Below are 17,652 nucleotides of genomic sequence, written 5' to 3'. Positions count from 1 at the left end.
TGAAAAACATGGATAAGAAAATTATGGACTGGCCAAATAGCATCTGATCATGACTGAGATCGAAAGACAGAGCAATGCGATGACACACACACATTTCACTTTTAAGTCCGAGGTAGACTAAAACGTACTGACATTAAGCCCCAGTAAATTACAGGTAATTGCCAAGTATATTGAGATTCAGAGCCCAATCTTATTCGAAAGTTAGGAGGGTATTAGAATATGTTAGTATTAGAATATGTCCTATATGTAAAGTCTCACGTCCGATATTTTAGAAACTTGTGGACATCCATATCCGATATAGTTTTATTATCATGTTTTTGGGCCTTTAGTATAAATATGTAATCTTATTCAAAAGTTGGGTATTAGAATAGCCAGGTATTAGAAACAATAACTAATAATCACTCTAGCCCTACTCAATCTCTCTCTCTCTCAATCAATCTCTATTATTCTCAATTGTTCTTCTTCTTGGTCTCTCTCAATATATCAATGTCACAACTCTCCTAGCATCACCACTAACATATAATTTAACATGGTATCAAAGCGTTAGGTTCAAATCAAAGTTTAGTAATATGCTAGGAGAGGAATCTTTCAAAATTAAAATCAATTTTTTTTCAATTTTCAGTATTCAATTCAAGTCAAGTTTCAATCTTTCTCACAAGAAGAAGTTATTCTATCTCGATTCAAGTTTCAATCTTTCGGACATTTATTCATTGACACTATTCACGTTTATCTTGTTCATTTCTATTCACGGTACTATTCAAACTAGTGTATGTCAGTTCGCATCTTGTTCATACTAATATTCATCGTTACTGTTCACCGATACTGTTCATCGTCATGTTCAAGGTTCCACAATCTCTCGTCTCATTATTCTTCATGGTTCGAAAGCCAGGCAAATCTCTCTGTCTCTATATTGATCAAAGCGCACACGCGCTCAAGATTGCCTTCGTCAAGGCGTGCACACCCTCATCTCTATATCTCGCAGTTGCTATTATTATTCTCCATAGGCGCGCCCGCGCCCACTTTACGCTATCTCAGAGCGCGCCCGCGCCCTAACCTCCAGTAACCTAAGTTTGTGTTTTCTTCAGTTCAAAGTATTTATTATATGTTTCAAGTTGTTTGTTTGAAGTATTATATATAGGAGCACACGCCCTCTATCTTGCAAGAAATTATTCTTTCTATCTTCCTCTGTTCACAGCAGTTTTTTCTCGTCTCAACTAATATGATTTGGTAGAATTCCTGATTATTAGTTGGTTGATAAGTTCTTTCCTTTATAAGGGTTTGACTTTCTTTCATGTCATGGTTATGAGTTCGATCTATGGTGTTTCACCGGATTTATGTTTTCGCCTTCTTATTGAGGAGCTTCTCATATGCTGTTGTCGTTGATGGTTCAGCTTTTCAGGTTTTGATTCCTTTTATGCCGCAGTGGTGCCAGGTACTCAGTATGAATCTCTCAGGTTGCAGTCACATCATCACTGCACTATTCAAATTTATTTCTCTCGGTTGCAGTAATCACACAGGTCTGTTTCCAGTTTGTGCCATTGGTACAAATTCAGTTTTCAGGTTAGGCCATTCCGCCATTGTCAACACCAACAGTTTCACTTTCCAAAATGTCTCGTCTCAACAGTTGTTTAAGTTCTTCAACTAAAGGCAGTTCTATGCGAAAGGGAGAGTTGTAGTCTTATCTTTTCTTTCTGCCATTCAAGCTGTAATTTGCAAGTTTGTGGTATTACAGCTTGAGGGGGAGTATTAGAATATGTCCTATATGTAAAGTCACACGTTTCTATAAGTGTGGACATCCATATCTAGTAGTTTCTATTATCATGTTTTAGGTTAGTATAAATATGTAACTCTGGGTAGAGAACAATAACTAATAATCACTCTAACCCTAATCAATCAATCTCTCTCTCTCTCTCAATCAATCAATATTATTCTCCATTGATCTTATTTTTGGTTTCTCTTAATATATCAATGTCACAACTCTCCTAGCATCACCACTAACATAGAATTTAACAGAGGGACTGCGCTTAAAGCTAGCTGGTACATCTGAACATAAGTGCTCCTCGACTTAATTAAGAACTTGGTGACAAACTATTCTTTGGAAGTTCTTTCTTGCTTGATCAAAAGATATGCTCCTTTTCATATATCACTTCTGCTCATTGGTAGGCTACTTCATAATATTACTTTTCTATACTGAACCTTTGGGCTCTAGTCAATGCAACAAAACTCGAACTATCTCGTAGTTGGGTATGTTTTCCTATCTCTTTAGTTATTGATTGATTTTGCTATGTTTAATATCTTTGTAAATGCTTTTATTATTGGAGAGCTTTGTATAGGCAAATTTTTTTTGTTATAGCCAACAATGTCTTGAGCTTAAACAGACTGATTTCATAGGGAAAAGTCTCTTGCTCGGTTCATGGCTATTTATCAACTGCATAATAAGCAGATGGATAGTCCGCTTGTGTGCACGTTATAGCTCCACTACATATATTTGGTATTTCCCAACTCCACTAGATGGTCCTTTCTACGTGTCGTAAGGGTAAATTACCTTAAAGGAAACCCATTGATGCGAAAGATTACTAATTACCATCGATAATCTGAGACATATGGTGGGATGATCATCCCCAACAGATGCGTCGTTTGTGAGGTGGTGAAATAATCAAATGTGCATATGGAATGGAAATGTTACATGTTAAGAATTCCTGATATTGCATAAGCAATCGGCCAGATGGATTATATTGAACTCCTGGTGTAACCGTTCTTTTATGTGTGTTCTACTGAACTTGATTAGAGTAACCCCTAATGTGGAAATTGTTGGTAGCGAATAAAGAAAACAATAAAGAGACAAGGACAACACTAACAGGGAACAAATAAGGCGCAGATTAAACTGTCCTTAAGGAAAGATTTCTCCCTTTCCAGTGGTGCAGAAAGGCAATAATGTCGTCTTCCTCACAGGATACAATGGTTTAGCAGGCTGACTTGCACTCGAACAGGTTGCTCTCTAGAACGATGATATAACTCTCTCTGGCGGCTAACAGTAAGAAAAAGTGGCATCTTCCTCACATGATACAATGGTTTAGCAGACTAACTTGCACTCGAATAGGCTGCTCTCTAGAACGACGATATAACTCTCTCTGGCGGCTAACAGTAAGAAGATAAGAAGAAGAGGCTAGGCTTTGTGTGAGTTATGTTTCTCTGGATGTGGAAGTGAATACTTTATATGGATGCACAGTCCTGATTATATAGAAGTAAGGTCGGTCACAGCTAGTTAGTTTCCAAAATAGATAAGGAAGAGAAACCTACTAGGAATAGAAGTCCAAAACTTGCTGCTGAAGCAAAAACAAGTTTAGGCAATTGGCCAAGCCACTACCCACAGTAAGCCTAAGCCCAAGCCCAAGCCCGAACCCACTCGGCTAAGTGCGGTGCGGGCGGGCGGGCGGGCGTGTGCGTGTGCGTGGCTTTGGGTGAGTCCTCCCTTCTAACATAAAAGCCTTTGTACCCTAAGGGCATGCCCTTATGGTAGAGGAAGTCCTCATATACTTATTTAGCTAGTGGTGGATAACCAATATGAGACTATCTTCTATGCACTAAAGTAGAGAGAACATTATATGTTATTTTCCTCCACTTTGCACACACACTAGTACTTTGAAATACAATAGAGGTTCCAACAATCCCCTACTATTTCAAAATATTAATAGTCCCCTACTATTTTGGAATAGGATATTACAAAAGAAATGGGTTAACGAAATGCCGAGAATCGAAAAAACAATGCCTAAGATATTGGTGTTTTACGAGCTTAAACTAGTCATAGGGTAACATGTCTTATCTCACGTGAAAGTGATAAATAAAAAATCTTTGAACCAACATTCCCTTGTATTAAAATAGATCACATGCACCCACACTGCTCTTTCATTATATGTCAGTTTTGCGGTGTTGTGCTTTTTGGCCCTGCGTTACCTGTGTTTTATGAATGCATTAGGATACAAGCCTAAATATCCATAAGAACCGACCCAATTCTACATTCATATAGGTGGATATCCATCAAGTGTATATTGCAGTTAAAATACACTATCTCATAATAAAATGGACTATTGATTCCAATAAGAGTAAAATAACTCATCCTTACTCATTTCAATTCAAGTTATACAATGTAACAAAAATACTATCTCGTCATACGGTGGGACGTCTCAAAATAAAAGACGATAGTATATCAAAGCGACTCGGTGACTTGTTTTCCCCTTTGAACCTACTTCATGGGATCTCTAATCACATAGGCAGGGTTACCATCAGTGTTGCCCTATATCTTAGGCAAAAGTCTCATCCCCCTCGACGTTTCAACCACTTGCCTCATGCTAAGCGGTTTTGTCAGAGGATCGGCCAAATTTAACTCTGACCTTACATAATCTAGAGCCACAACTCCAGATTCCAGCAGTTGCTTTATAGACTTTAGTCTCAAACGTATATGTCTGCTTTTCCCATTGTACAGTTTGCTCTTTGCCTTTGCTATTGCGGCCTGACAATCACAATGCATAGGTACAGCTGGAGGAGGTTTTGTACCAATAGGAAGATCTGTCAAGAGGTTTCGAAACCACTCAGCCTCAGTGATAAGAGCCCAAAACTGTAGGTTTAACCCTTTAATAATATTACATTAGACCAATAATTATGTTTATAATAAATAAGAGTTAATACTGTTTACGTACGTTTGTGTATTTCAGGTCTTGGAGTTAAATATGTGAAGAAATATGTCACTTTTGCAAGAGAAAGGAGCAAATGTTGGTTGCTAAGAAGTTTTATACTTTTGCAAGAGAAAGGAGCAAAAGTTGGTTGCTAAGAAGTTTTATGGTTAAAGCCCAAGTTTCAAGGAGAAAAAACATTTTTAAATCCCAGTCAAAGCTGAAAAGTCAAAGTTAACGTGGGCAGAAATATAGCAGAAAAGTAAACAGAACTTTCGCAGGCCGTATCTTTGGATTCAGACCTCTGAATTGGGCCTACTATATGTCAAAACGACCGCCTCGGAAAGATATTTCTAATAGTCTAGGCCTTAATCCATTAAGAGGAGTAAAAGTGGACAAAAATGTTGATGTAGTAAATTCCAACAGAGAAACTCTTTTTAAACATATGTAATTAGGTTTTGGGCTTGATTTAGTGGCCCAAAACATGGCTCCAAAGCCCATGCACAAAAATTATAAACCTAACATCTCCTATATAAAGAGGAGTAGGGGAAAACTAGAACTCTCTCTTAGACTCTCACCTTTCCCTTAGTTAGAATAATTAGATCTCTTTCTTCTCTTAGTCTAAACCTAATTATTATTGTTTTCTAGCCTAGCCACCATTAATAAAAGCCAAGTTATTATTATTGTTTCTATGATGTCTTATTCTTATTCTTTTAATTATGATAGTCTAATGAATCTTAGCTAAACCTCTATTAGAGGGATTTGATTAAAGTTTTGATGAAGACTTGATGTGTTAGTATAGAATAGTTGTAGTACGATATTCTACTTTAGAAGGTAGTTAATTCACCATGAGAATGGGTTTCAATTGCCTCACATGCTAATTATTAGTTGGTAGAGATGTCATGAATAATTAGGGATAAAAAACCTAATATTTATATGAAAGCATAAAGATTAAGGGTTGCAACAACTCTATACTAACATATTAAGAATTAATCAAGGTGGAATCAAATCCCCATATTCTCTTCTTCTCATTCACATCTCATTAAATTGCCATAGAATAATTTAGAATATCTTAATTTGTTTTTCACCATATTAGTATAATTAAACCATTGCTCTCATTGATATTGTAAAATTGTTTAAATTAGAGAAATTGTTACGTTCTAAACAACTAGAAGTGGAACGAATATTTGCTCACGTTATTGTATGATAATTGAGAGTAGAAACTTTGATTAAACGTAGAAAATAACTAGCTTTCTTATTCCTAGCATAGATAATTATTCATAGGGTAGAAAGTTTTATTTTTCAATATTATCACTCAGTACTTGCTTTATCTAAAGCAATAAGCTCGGACTCCATGGTTGAACGAGCTATCAAGGTCTGCTTAAAAGATTTCCAAGCGACCGCACCTCCACCAAGGGTAAATATATAACCACTTTTTTTTGCTAAAGGTGAGCAGTAAATTATATTAAGAAGGAAGAAAGAAAGATACAAAACAAAGTGAAAAAAGAAAAAAAAGAATTGAATGAGTGTTTCTTCACCAAAAAGAGTGCATCATTGTAAAACTTTAGCAACCCTACTAGGTAGGCCTCCTGGAGTCCCACCAATCATATGCAGAGTATAATGATGCAATATTAATAATAAATATATAACCACTAGTGGACTTGATATCATGAAAATTAGATATCCAGTTTGCATCACAATAACCCTCTATCACAGGTAGAGTTTGTCTAAAACGTATGCCATAATCCATTGTTCCTCTCAAGTACTTGGCTAGTCTCTTGATAAGAGCCCAAAACTGTAGTTAAAACCTCCTTAATAATATTACATTTAGACCAATTATGCTTATAATAAATAAGAGTTAGTACTGTTCACGTGCTTTTGTGTATTTCAGGTCTTGGAGTCAAATATGTGAAGAAATATGTTACTTTTGCAAGAGAAAGGAGCAAAGGTTGGTTGCTAAGAAGTTCTATGATTAAAACCCAACTTTTAAGAAGAAAAAACCTTTTAAAGCCCAGTCAAAACTGAAAAGTCAAAGTCAACGTGGGCATAAATAGAGCAGAAAAGTCAATAGAACTTCCGCAGGCCGTATCTTTGGACTCAGACCTTGGAATTGGGCCTATTATATGTCAAAACAACTGGCTCGGAAAGATTTTTCTAATGGTCTAGGCCTTGACCCAATCAAAGGAGTAGAAGTGGACAAAAAGATTTTTGTAGTAATTCCCAATCAGAGAAACCCTTTTTGGACATATGTAATTAGGTTTTGGGATTGATTTAGTGGCCCAAAACATAGCTTCAAAACCCATGCATAAAAATATTGTAAACCTAGCCTCTCCTATATAAAGAGGTCTAGGGAAAAACTAAAAGAGTCCTTCTGCATTAATTAGAACTCTCTTAATTAAATTAGTTTTTTTTTTTTCTCTCTCTCTTTAGTATAACCTAATTATTGTTTCTAAAACCTAGCCTCCATTAATAAAACCAAGTTATTGTTATTGTTTTCATTATGTCTTATTCTTCTTCTATTAATGATAGTCTAATGAATCTTAGCTAGACCTCCATTAAAGGGGGTTTTGAAGCTTTGATGTGTTAGTTAGAATTATTGCTTATTCAAGAGTTTCAATCTAGAGGTTAGTTTATTCATTATGAGAATGGGTTAAACTTCTTCTCATGCTAATTATTATTTGTTTAGAGATGCCATGAATAGTTAGAGATCAAATATGTAATCTTTATTGGTTAGGGTTGCAATAATCTACACTAGCATATTAGGAATTTATCTAATCCCAAGTCTTGTTCTTTTCCTCTATGTGAATGTGAATGATCACATCCTCAAGAGTCATCTGTTTGTGTTTATGCTTCATACTATTCTTATAGTGTTTCCAAGACTCGGGGAGTTTCTCAATTAAACATCCAGCAATAAAGGTCTATGGTAATTCAATACCCTCAGTTTTCAAATCATTAACTAGCACATGAAAATCATGGATTTGAGACGTTACATCTCTATCCTCTCTCATCTGGAACTTTAGAAAAGTCCCTATAACATATTTTTGAGTACCAGCATCCTCAATTATGTATTTTTTGTTCAAACTATCCCATATATCATGTGCATTCTTATTTGAACAATAAATATCGAAAATTTCATTAGACAAGGTACTCAAAATAGCATGACGACATACCTTATTCCCATTGAGCCAAGCAGCTTGATTTCTTTCGAAATCATTAGAATCCTCCATGGGTGTTGTATCAGTGAGATACTTCGCAGAGTTGAGTACATCTAGGGCTGAAAACACCCCTTTCTCTCCATCGCTTGAAGTGTGAACCGCTAAAGGATTCAATCTTTGACACATTGGGTAAATTGCGAGCAGACAGTAGAGGTGCAACATCCCTCATATTAGAAGTAACCTCCATGACTCTAGAATTGGTCTCTTTGTTCGGCGTGTCTTGTGGTGTAGACATATTGATTCTTTCCTTAAGATTGTTGGTAGCGAATAAAGAAAACAATAAAGAGACAAGGACAACAATAACATGGAACAACCAAGGCATGGATTAGGTTGTTCGGCCTTAAGGAAAGATTTCGCCCCTTCTAGTGGTGCAGAAAGACAACAGTGGCGTCTTCTTCACAGGATACAATGGTTTAGCAGACTGACTTGCACTCGAACATGCTGCTCTCTAGAACGGCGATATAACTCTCTGGCTGCTAATAGTAAGAAGAGAAGAAGAAGAGGCTAGGGTTTGTGCGAGTTAACAGTAAGAAGAGAAGAAGAAGAGGCTAGGGTTTGTGCGAGTTATGTTTCTCTGGATGTGGAAGTGAATACTCTATATGGACGCACAGTTCTGATTATATAGAGGTAATCAAAAACAAGTTTAGGCAATTGGCCAAGGCACCACACACACAATAAGCCCGAGCCCGACCCAACACAATGCGAGATTGTACCATAAGGGCGTGGAGGAAGTCCTCATATACTTGTTTAGATAATGGTGGATAACCAATGTGGGACTATCTTCTATGTACTAAAGTGGAGAGAACACTATATTCTTCTCCTCCCTTTGCACACACACTAGTATTTTGAAATACAATAGAGATTCCAACAAAAACTCCTGTCTTAGGTGATGTAATGGTTTCTAGTTTTTCCCATGAATTTGTTGTGTGGCATAATCAATTTGTATAATCAAATTTTCAACGCCTAAGCTCAATGTAAACAATTTGATCGCTCTGCTCCTACACAGGGGAAAGAGCTTCAGATCGCAGAGTGCTTCACAATGAACAACATATCTCCTAATAAGAAAATATCCCTAGTTATTATGGGATCTGGCGCAATCAAGTTTGCAACAATCCCTCCACAAACCTCTACACGGAATCATGATATTGGTTTAGTTAATTAGTTGTGATGCATAATATGGGACTTGGTTAAGTAAAAACAGCAAAAGTTGGACTGTGCAAATCAAATCTCATAACTTACAATACATGCCCATAATCCAGATTCAACCAAAGAACTCTCAGGCTTGATCTTTACTTCATCATTCTTTTTTTTTTGCTTGGTAAGGTTAAATGTATTAAAGTAAAGAAAGTACAGAGAGTATTTAGAGTTGCAACATGCTGCACACTCTAAGGTCAAGCCATTTCAAACATCTACTACTCCAATTAAATTTGAAATAGTTTACATTTAATGAAAACGGTAGAAAGTTTGGAATGATCCTTCCCATTTGTGAAGCCAATCAGGTTTTCTTTCCCAAACTACCCGTTCATTAACAACAATAAATCAAATTTTCCCAGGTCTAAATATATGAAATGGGCGTCTACTGGAAAGATTGTACGTAATGCAATCTGGGAAGCTTTTCATCGATCACAATATCGCACACAAGTATACAACATGAAACATTGAAACACCCCACCTCAATATAGTGAATATACCTTCAATCCACCCACCTAATTGTACGCACAATGTATGTAGTCGAACAAATTAACCATCAAACATTTTGGTCAAATATCTGTGCTATGCGTGGTGATTCTTGGTTTCTTAGATGTTCGTAACAATATGGATTCAATCTGAACTTGCAATCAGAATCCAAACCATATGGCACCATTGTGAGAAGGTCAAAAAGACGTCAACATGTCAGGTTATCAGTCCATTAACGCTGATCGAGCAAAATAATCACGGTCCTTCTGGTATATTCTTCCAACTATAGACAACTTGTTTGAATTTCTAAAATTTACACATTATGTGAGACTAAAACATCAAGAAGATTGCTTCGACAAAGTGGACATGTTTTTCCAGAAGAATTCACCCACGAAGAAATACATCCCCTGTGAAACTTGTGTTGGCATCCAGGGATAACCCAAATCTGCTTCTCATCTTCCTTGAAAATCTCTAAACAAATTCCACACTCAGCTGATGGATCAGGTAAATTGTTGGAAAGAGATCTACTAAGTTGAAAAGTGTGTAACAACTTTAGTATTAATTCAGGCGAGTGTCGAAAATAATTTGGCAAGGCTGGTGGTATGGGTAAGGCCGGTGGTACGGGTAAGGCCCGTGGTATGTGTACGGCTGGTGGTATGTTCGGCCTTGCAGTCACCGGTGGTATTTGGGTACGTTGAACTGTTCTCGATTCAATCCAGCAACGTATACAACTATTAAAAAGAAGATAAAAACAAAAACATATTAAGCAAACGCCCGCAATCATTTCAGGAGAAAAATAAAGTATAAGGCCTATGTCCTCGGCCTTCATTGCAACAGACGATGGCGGAGACGGCACTAAGAAACTTATATGGTGTTATTGAAAGACTCTACTTTGGGAGCAATAAGACTATATATGCTCATACGTTGGTGACATAGCAGTTGTTGAATTCCACACCAATTCTACTTCTAGCTCTTATTAACTTCGAATTCTAATACAAAAGATCTTCGAAAATAGGACATAGACTCCAAGACGGAACTCACATAAGAAAACTACCATGTCCATCTTGTACCTGTATGTTGCGTGATATTGTGACAGTGCAATAGGATCTAAATTTACGTACTGAAAGCGGACTTCCTGCTCCAGTAAAATTCCTTCCAAATACTTGAACAGAATTTCTGGAACGTCAACTTAGAATATTTAAGCTGGGGAGACTTTCTGGTATGATTCTCAAATAGATATAAAAAAAAGACATAAAACAATATATATAATGAGGGATTATAGGGGAAACAAAAAAGACAAAGAAGAATAGAGATAAGAAATGTCCTATATTTAATTATTTGTTATAGACACCAATTTTTAAAATTATATATTGTATTTTTTGGAGAATGTGAAAATGCAAGAGAAAGCTTAACGAAGGCGTTTAAAAACGTTATTTTTCAGTTAATAATAGTTTTTTCTAATATGAGTTCTTGAGAACACAAAAAAGCTGAGGAGTGTATGATCTTCAAATATGTGATCATATCTATCATTAGAACCCTTGGAAAGATGCCCCTTAAGCTAGCTTATTCGCTTCTTAATTATTACATATACACTGGCCAGTATCAATAATGTGAAAATTTGTTAAACAATGCACGAAAGCGTACTACTATGTCTTCTCTCAAGTCCTAATACTGTACTTTTCAGCTGTCATGAATGTAGTGAGGTCGCCAGTAGGCAGGCCCAATGAATCAGCAATACTTCTGACTTCTGCAATCATCACAACCACGTCATTGAGCTTGTTCACCGATGAACCCACACCCTGTTTTGTCAACAGAGAAAGACAGTCTTAAGAAATTATACTGGGCTAAAACATATTAAAGTGACAAGGTTATGAGGGTTTGTACCACTCCAGCTGCTCCTGCTGCCAAGGCCATAGGCGCAGTAACTGAACTTAGTCCAGACGAACACATAACGGGAATTCTGACGGCCCGTGAAATAGAATAAGCAGCTGCTAGTGTCGGGCTTGCCTACAATGGTGTGAACAATTTGTCAATTGCACTGATGACAATTACTGACTTTTTAAATTCAAGAAATAGAAAGCACGTATACCCTACACAAACTCAAGAAAGATGCAGATCGAACTCAGGCTTGAACTTATGTCATAGATACTACACTCGCTAAAAACTCATGTTTCATATGCTATACAGACAATATTAAATCAGGGGAACACATCTACAAAAGCCTATTACTTGTGATCATGCAGCCAATGAAGATACTCATTCTTCAGAAGTGAAACATTGAGTGATCCAACCTAACTTGCCAAAGGGAACAAAAGAGCCCATACCATTTTGGCAAGCAATTGATTGAGCTTCACAGAAAATATCACAGGAAACTTTATTTTATGAATCATAATATATAAGGTGTTTTGTCCTGCAACTTAGAGCAAATAAGGCATAAAAGTTAGAGTTGTTAAAGTGAAAAATAATGGGACTAAAGGATTTAAAACTTTTGTACTGGGGTGATCAATTACATATGTAGAGCCTACATGTACATATGAGGGTTTAGCCATTTCCAGGCATTGCCAACGTGCTGAATCATATTGAAATGTTTATCTTCTTATTTTCTCTTCCTCATGGTGGATTGACCGTGTTGATTTGGACCATTGGAGGGTAAATACCTCAGTGTCCTCTGAAGTATACTTCTCAAAAATATCATTTTGGACATAAATACTTGATCAAGCTACTTAACTAATTTGTGTATTAGATACTAAGAAGAAGTGGAGAAAAGCCCAAACACCCGAATTAGTATCTTATTATATGTAATACCTTTTCAATCAAACCTAGAACACCAGATTTTGAAGGATTCGAACATTTTCCACCTTCAGTTTGTATGATGTCTACACCTTCCTGTTCAAGCAACTCTGCTAGCTTGACCTGGTAATTATTATGCATTAACATAAAGCATATTAGTAATACCAATATGGAAACATGATTTTGCTAAAGAGAAAAAGTGATGAAATGACCTGATCTGGGAGGCCTAGCATATGTGGCACTGTAACAGATAAAACAACAGATGGCAGAATCCTCTTTGTTTCCTTGGTCATTTTTAATATCTAGAAACACAATGACAGATAGAGGCATGAAAAGATAACAAAACTAGATGAACATTGGCACATTGATATGTAGACAGTAGGTTCTTCGGAAAGAATCTGAAAGTAACTAAATCATTTAAAAATACAAAGAAAATTTCTAATAGTGTTTGGAGAACTTCAAATGGAAACACGGTACCAGAGTTGAGTAATATAATCTTTTCTTTGTTTTTATTCAGGCTAACTGCAAACCTCGTATGGAGATTTTTAGTTGTATATGAGTTCTCATCCTATTTAGCTTTTGCGTGAGTTCTTTCATTGACGATTCTCATCCCATTTGGTAAGTATTCCAATTCTTCCAATAACAAGAAACTAGAGAGATACCATCAAAGAATTTTAGAATTATAATTACTTAAGCCTCTGTGGGAAGCAGTAACTTAAAGGTTTTGTGTGGAACACCAAGTCAAGCATATAATCCATCAGCATCAGATAAATTTGTCATCTGTAAACATTTTTGCACACTAGAAATATGGAAATTACTTTGGGATCATAGAGATTTGGACAAAACTGAAATGGACACAATCTGTCCGATAAAATTAACTGAAGCAAACAATATATGAGAAGTTATTCTTGAAGAGGAGGAAGTATATTACCTCCTCTGGAGAGAAATAGACCCCCTTCTCATAAAAAGAATCATAATTTCCAATTTCCACCTGCAAGAATTATTAACATCAGTGAATACAGATTAACACTCATGCTTGTAGCATTTTACAGTTAAACACTGAGTTACATCTCAATGAAATGCAGGAAGTACTTAATATGTTAGCAAATTTGTGACGAACCATCTGAGCACCAGCATCAACGGCTGCAAGAAATGCTTTTGGGTTTACAGAAGAGACACATATCTGAGACGAGAAAATATACAGAGTTAAAATCTATAGATTTACAGTTTCACAACTAAGTTCATAGCTCATCAAGAAGTTATCATGATAGCTGCTAATATAGTAGCCACATATGTACAAAAACATAGTTGACTGATAATGTTCAATGATTCTAAAGTGATAATGGATGCATTTTCTCTTCATCTCTGAACAATATATCTAAAAATAAATAAATAAATTGAAACACACAGTAGATTTACTAGATTTTCTTTTTAATTACTGAATCCTCACGGAGTTTGGAATTCCAGGTCTCAAATTACTTCACATTCATAGTACTTCCCAATAGCGGAAGAAACAACCAAACGCATACCATATAATGCAGTTAAGCATGCTAGATATGACTATGATTCTTTTAGTAAGTTGTTTCACATTATGAATGAAATCACGCTAGATATCAATATGATCCTTTTAGTAAGAATTTTCACATTGTTAATGTGAGCATGCTAGATATCAATATGATTATTTTAGTAAGTATGTTCACATTACAATTATTGCCAATTCGCAAAAGACCATCTAATAACGGGGTTTAAGTTTCAGTTAGATTACCGGAAGAGAAGTTAATGTAGCAGCAAGCTTGACCAACTCAGGGTCACAAGCTATGTCGATGTGAGTCGCTCCACCCTGCCATATGTCCGATATGAAGTTAGATATGCATATAATAGATGAAGACAGCAATTGTTAAAGAGGATTAACATCCTCTGAAGCAAAAACGAAAGAATTTTAACAACAAATATGGAAACTTTATTAACCTAGTTATATCAAAATATCGATGATATTAACTTTGTTAGTTCAAACACTGTCAGCTATGTATGAGATAATTCTTTGATAACACCATGTTTTAACAGATAGATGGAAGGTTTTGAACAAAGAGTAATCCACCTTTTTTTCTCTCAAAAAACTTGCCGAGGTTTGGATCATCCTAACATGGAAAATTTTCACTGACGTTAAAATAACTCGCAGAGGTTTGAATCTTAACAGGAAAGATGTTTCACTCGTTGAAACATATGGCGCCAATGAAGTTGTAGCAACTTGAGGTTAAAATCTTCATCCACTAATGTTAAATACGCTTTCCCCCTTTCCTTTGCAGCCATCTTGATTTTTACTTAAAAGGGTGTGTTTGCATCAAATGATCAGATGTATCAACATTTTCACTTATTCAACAAGTGTAGAACTAATAGACAATTGAAATCCTAAGTTCCTAACAAAAACAGAATTTCATTGACATGATCCCAAACGCATATGTGCATGTAATAGGCTAATAGCTATGGGAAGGTAAAGAGGAATAATGTTTTATCAGTTATAATACTGAGATTGAATTTAAGAATTCCATTTGCTCTGCTCTGATGTTCAAACTTTGTTACAAGATTGTAAAAAAATGGATTAATCTAATTTTTTTCTAAGCATGTGCTAATCAAGGTTGTAGTTAATTATAACCAACCAATTCAACCCAAATTTAATATTTTTTATCAGAAATCCTGTTCTACAAACCATTCATCATATAATTAGGATACTTTTCTTTCTTCATCAATGAAAACACACACCTCACATAACCAGTAACCACCAACCACTAAAATAAGTGTACTCACTTATTGAACATTAAATAAGAAATAATAACCTTAATATAATATAATATGGACAAATAAATGAAAATGACACAAACCTTATCTGCAGCAGTAATAACAGATGCAACATTGTCCCTATCAAAGTTCTGCAAACCTGAAATAATCTTCAAAAAAAAAACATATGTTTCATAAAAAATAAGACAAACTATAGCTTGTAATATTTGAAAAACGCAATGAGAACATGTATAACAAAAATGGACAAAATGGGCTCGTCTTGTACTCTTGTTTACCTTAAGAGCTCTTCTTTGGTGAAAGTCTTTCAAGACTGATTCCTTTGTTGAAGAAAGCATAGCTCTAGTAGTAAAAGAAGTAGCACAAGTTTTTTTGTTAGTAGGGAAACGAAGACTTGTTTGAAAACGTACTGCTTCATGCAAGGGATTGTGATTGTGTTGGAGTAAAGAGTGAGAAGAAGAAGAAGAAGTAATGGGAGAAATTAAGGATGAAGAACTCATTTTTCTCTTCTCACTTTCTTCTGCTCTTTGTTTTGGTTGGCAAGTTTTGAGGCAAGAGATAAGGCTGGTGTAATAATATTTTTAGAAAAGTGCCGCTGGAAACTGGCTTTAAATAGTTGCAAATGCCCATACATACCGCGAAATCTTTGATATTTCGGAAAACTTTCTATGCTATGTGTGTGCCCGAAAGAGACATTGATAATTTGATGCTCAGGTTTTAGTTCTACGTTTGTCCAGGTGCATTTCCTTGTGGTGCTCATTGACCGTTAGTAAAGATGTTGCGCCTCATGGTGCTACAAGGAATGTGAAAATTATAAGGGAAGTTTAAGAAATGTGGTGGAGATTACAATAGAGAGATGTTAAAATGTGGCTGATATTAAAATCATCTTTTTAGGAATCGAATTAAAGATTTGTAGATTTCATTTACTAGTTCTTAAGGAAAATAATTAAACTCCCAATAAATGTAAAAGGATAACAAAGAGGTTTGAATTAAAAAAGAACGAAAAATTAATATTAAAAGAATAGAAAACAAAAGTGCATGAATGCGGTACAAATTTATTTAAAAAGGATTTTGTATTAGAAAGAGGAAGTATATTCTATCTTAATTTCTTCTTCTCTTCTCCAATAATTGTAGGCGTCCTGCGTCCCTACTACTTGTCTCTACCAAATTAAATTGCCCAATGACTAACTAACTGAATGAGGCTGATTTATATGAAAGATCGAAGCACATGCCTGAGTGTATTTCAGTTTAAATTAATGCTATCTAAATATAAAAATAAAAATAAAAAGGACGAAAACGATTAGTACAGACTATAGACAAGCAAAAAAGTGCTCTGTTTTCTTTTTCAAATCAAGATTATTATTGATACTGTACGTCTCTGAACAGGTAGATTGCAGATTGTTCAAGTTGTCCTATCTTCATTCCCTAGGTTTGGGTGGCCCTAGGCAAGCATCTTCAAAATGGGCCTTTTCTAGGAAACGAAAAAAAAAAAAAAAAAGGGCTTACCGTAATTTTGTTTCTTTTGTTTTACACTTTTACTAAAGGATTTTCATTGGGCTTATGAACCAAATGGCCTAACCAGACTTTAAAAAAAATATATATATATGGACATGGTAGTGAATATGCAGCCCATTGGGGGCCCTAGGCGGTGGCCTATGCTACCTACCCCTCAGAGCCGGCCTTGTTCAATTCCATGTGTTCTAGTCTTTTGTTATTCCGGTAACTGTTCTTGATCAAGTCACTAAGATATGCATGAACATCTTTTGGAGCGGTCCAACTCTTGATAACAAAATGCATCAGATTGATGAATTCACTGCTATGTTACCTAAGTTGGAAGGAGGACTCGATATTACCAACATGAGAACTTGGATTGTGGCCTCTTACTGTGGCTTAATTCACAAGATTGTATCTAAAGATAATTCTTTATGGTGCCAGTGGTTATGGGCTCAAGTGATCAAGCAGAAGAATTTTTGGAACATGAAGATACTTGGAGAAACATCTTAAAACTCCGACCGTTAGCCAAAAGATTTATTAAACACTCTATTTCAAATGGTGCTACAACCTCAGTCTAGTTTGACCCTTGGATAGGAGATGGTATATACTCTTTGATAATGCCCAAGCTAGAAATAGTTTGAACATTCATTATGATGCAAAGGTGAGTGAGCTGCTACAAAATTCTCAATAGAATCATATTGTCACTAGTCTATCTGAAGGTACTCTCAAGTACCAAATCATGGAAATGGCCAGAAGTAAACAATCAACTTGGAGAAGATAGGGTGGGTGGAAGTAAACAATCTACTTGGAGAAGATAGGATGGTATGGACTTTATCTGACACGGGTGAATTCTCTACAAAAACTACTTATGAAGAATTAAGAAGGAAGAAACTAGTTAAGAAATGGTCAGCCCTTGTTTGGGGCAAGCATCTTGTGCCAAAACACTCTTTTAATGCTTGGCAAGCCTTTTTCAAAGCATTGCAGACCCAAGATAGGCTTGTTCAAAGAAAAGT

General features: G+C 35.8%; 1 protein-coding gene and 1 long non-coding RNA gene across 3 annotated transcripts in view; both read right to left on the bottom strand.

Annotated features, from left to right (window-relative positions):
* Nucleotides 1-17,652, bottom strand: part of LOC147519036 (uncharacterized) — a 41,768-nt gene that overhangs the window by 8,700 nt on the left and 15,416 nt on the right. The window lies entirely within an intron of this gene.
* Nucleotides 11,062-15,731, bottom strand: LOC147519037 (uncharacterized protein ycf23-like). Of its 2 annotated transcripts, XM_086590701.1 has the most exons (9): nucleotides 15,424-15,731; nucleotides 15,232-15,297; nucleotides 14,118-14,192; nucleotides 13,473-13,535; nucleotides 13,284-13,343; nucleotides 12,565-12,654; nucleotides 12,368-12,475; nucleotides 11,447-11,569; nucleotides 11,062-11,361 (listed from the first exon to the last, which is right to left on the bottom strand). In XM_086590701.1, exons 1-9 carry the CDS (start codon nucleotides 15,643-15,645, stop codon nucleotides 11,221-11,223), a joined length of 948 nt encoding a protein of 315 aa, XP_086446827.1. In that variant the 5' UTR covers nucleotides 15,646-15,731; the 3' UTR covers nucleotides 11,062-11,220. The 2 variants fall into 2 exon arrangements, with proteins under 2 accessions (XP_086446827.1, XP_086446828.1); XM_086590702.1 differs by lacking the exons at nucleotides 15,232-15,297; nucleotides 15,424-15,731 and adding an exon at nucleotides 14,451-15,115.

Source organism: Coptis chinensis, chromosome 2 (genome assembly GCF_015680905.1).
Source record: "Coptis chinensis isolate HL-2020 chromosome 2, ASM1568090v1, whole genome shotgun sequence".
Classification (NCBI taxonomy): Eukaryota; Viridiplantae; Streptophyta; class Magnoliopsida; order Ranunculales; family Ranunculaceae; genus Coptis; species Coptis chinensis.
Note: the sequence above shows the minus strand (reverse complement) of the source record. Positions and strands in the feature narration are given on the sequence as shown.

What these genes read in the sequence shown, in the direction of transcription:
- LOC147519037 (XM_086590701.1), bottom strand. Translation starts at nt 15,645, where the DNA reads ATGAGTTCTTCATCCTTAATTTCTCCCATTACTTCTTCTTCTTCTTCT. An exon ending in TCTATTTCTCTCCAGAGGAG is followed by an intron (nt 12,655 to 13,283) that starts GTAATATACTTC and finishes TTGTGTTTCTAG; the next exon opens with ATATTAAAAATGACCAAGGA. An exon ending in TGCTAGGCCTCCCAGATCAG is followed by an intron (nt 12,476 to 12,564) that starts GTCATTTCATCA and finishes AATAATTACCAG; the next exon opens with GTCAAGCTAGCAGAGTTGCT.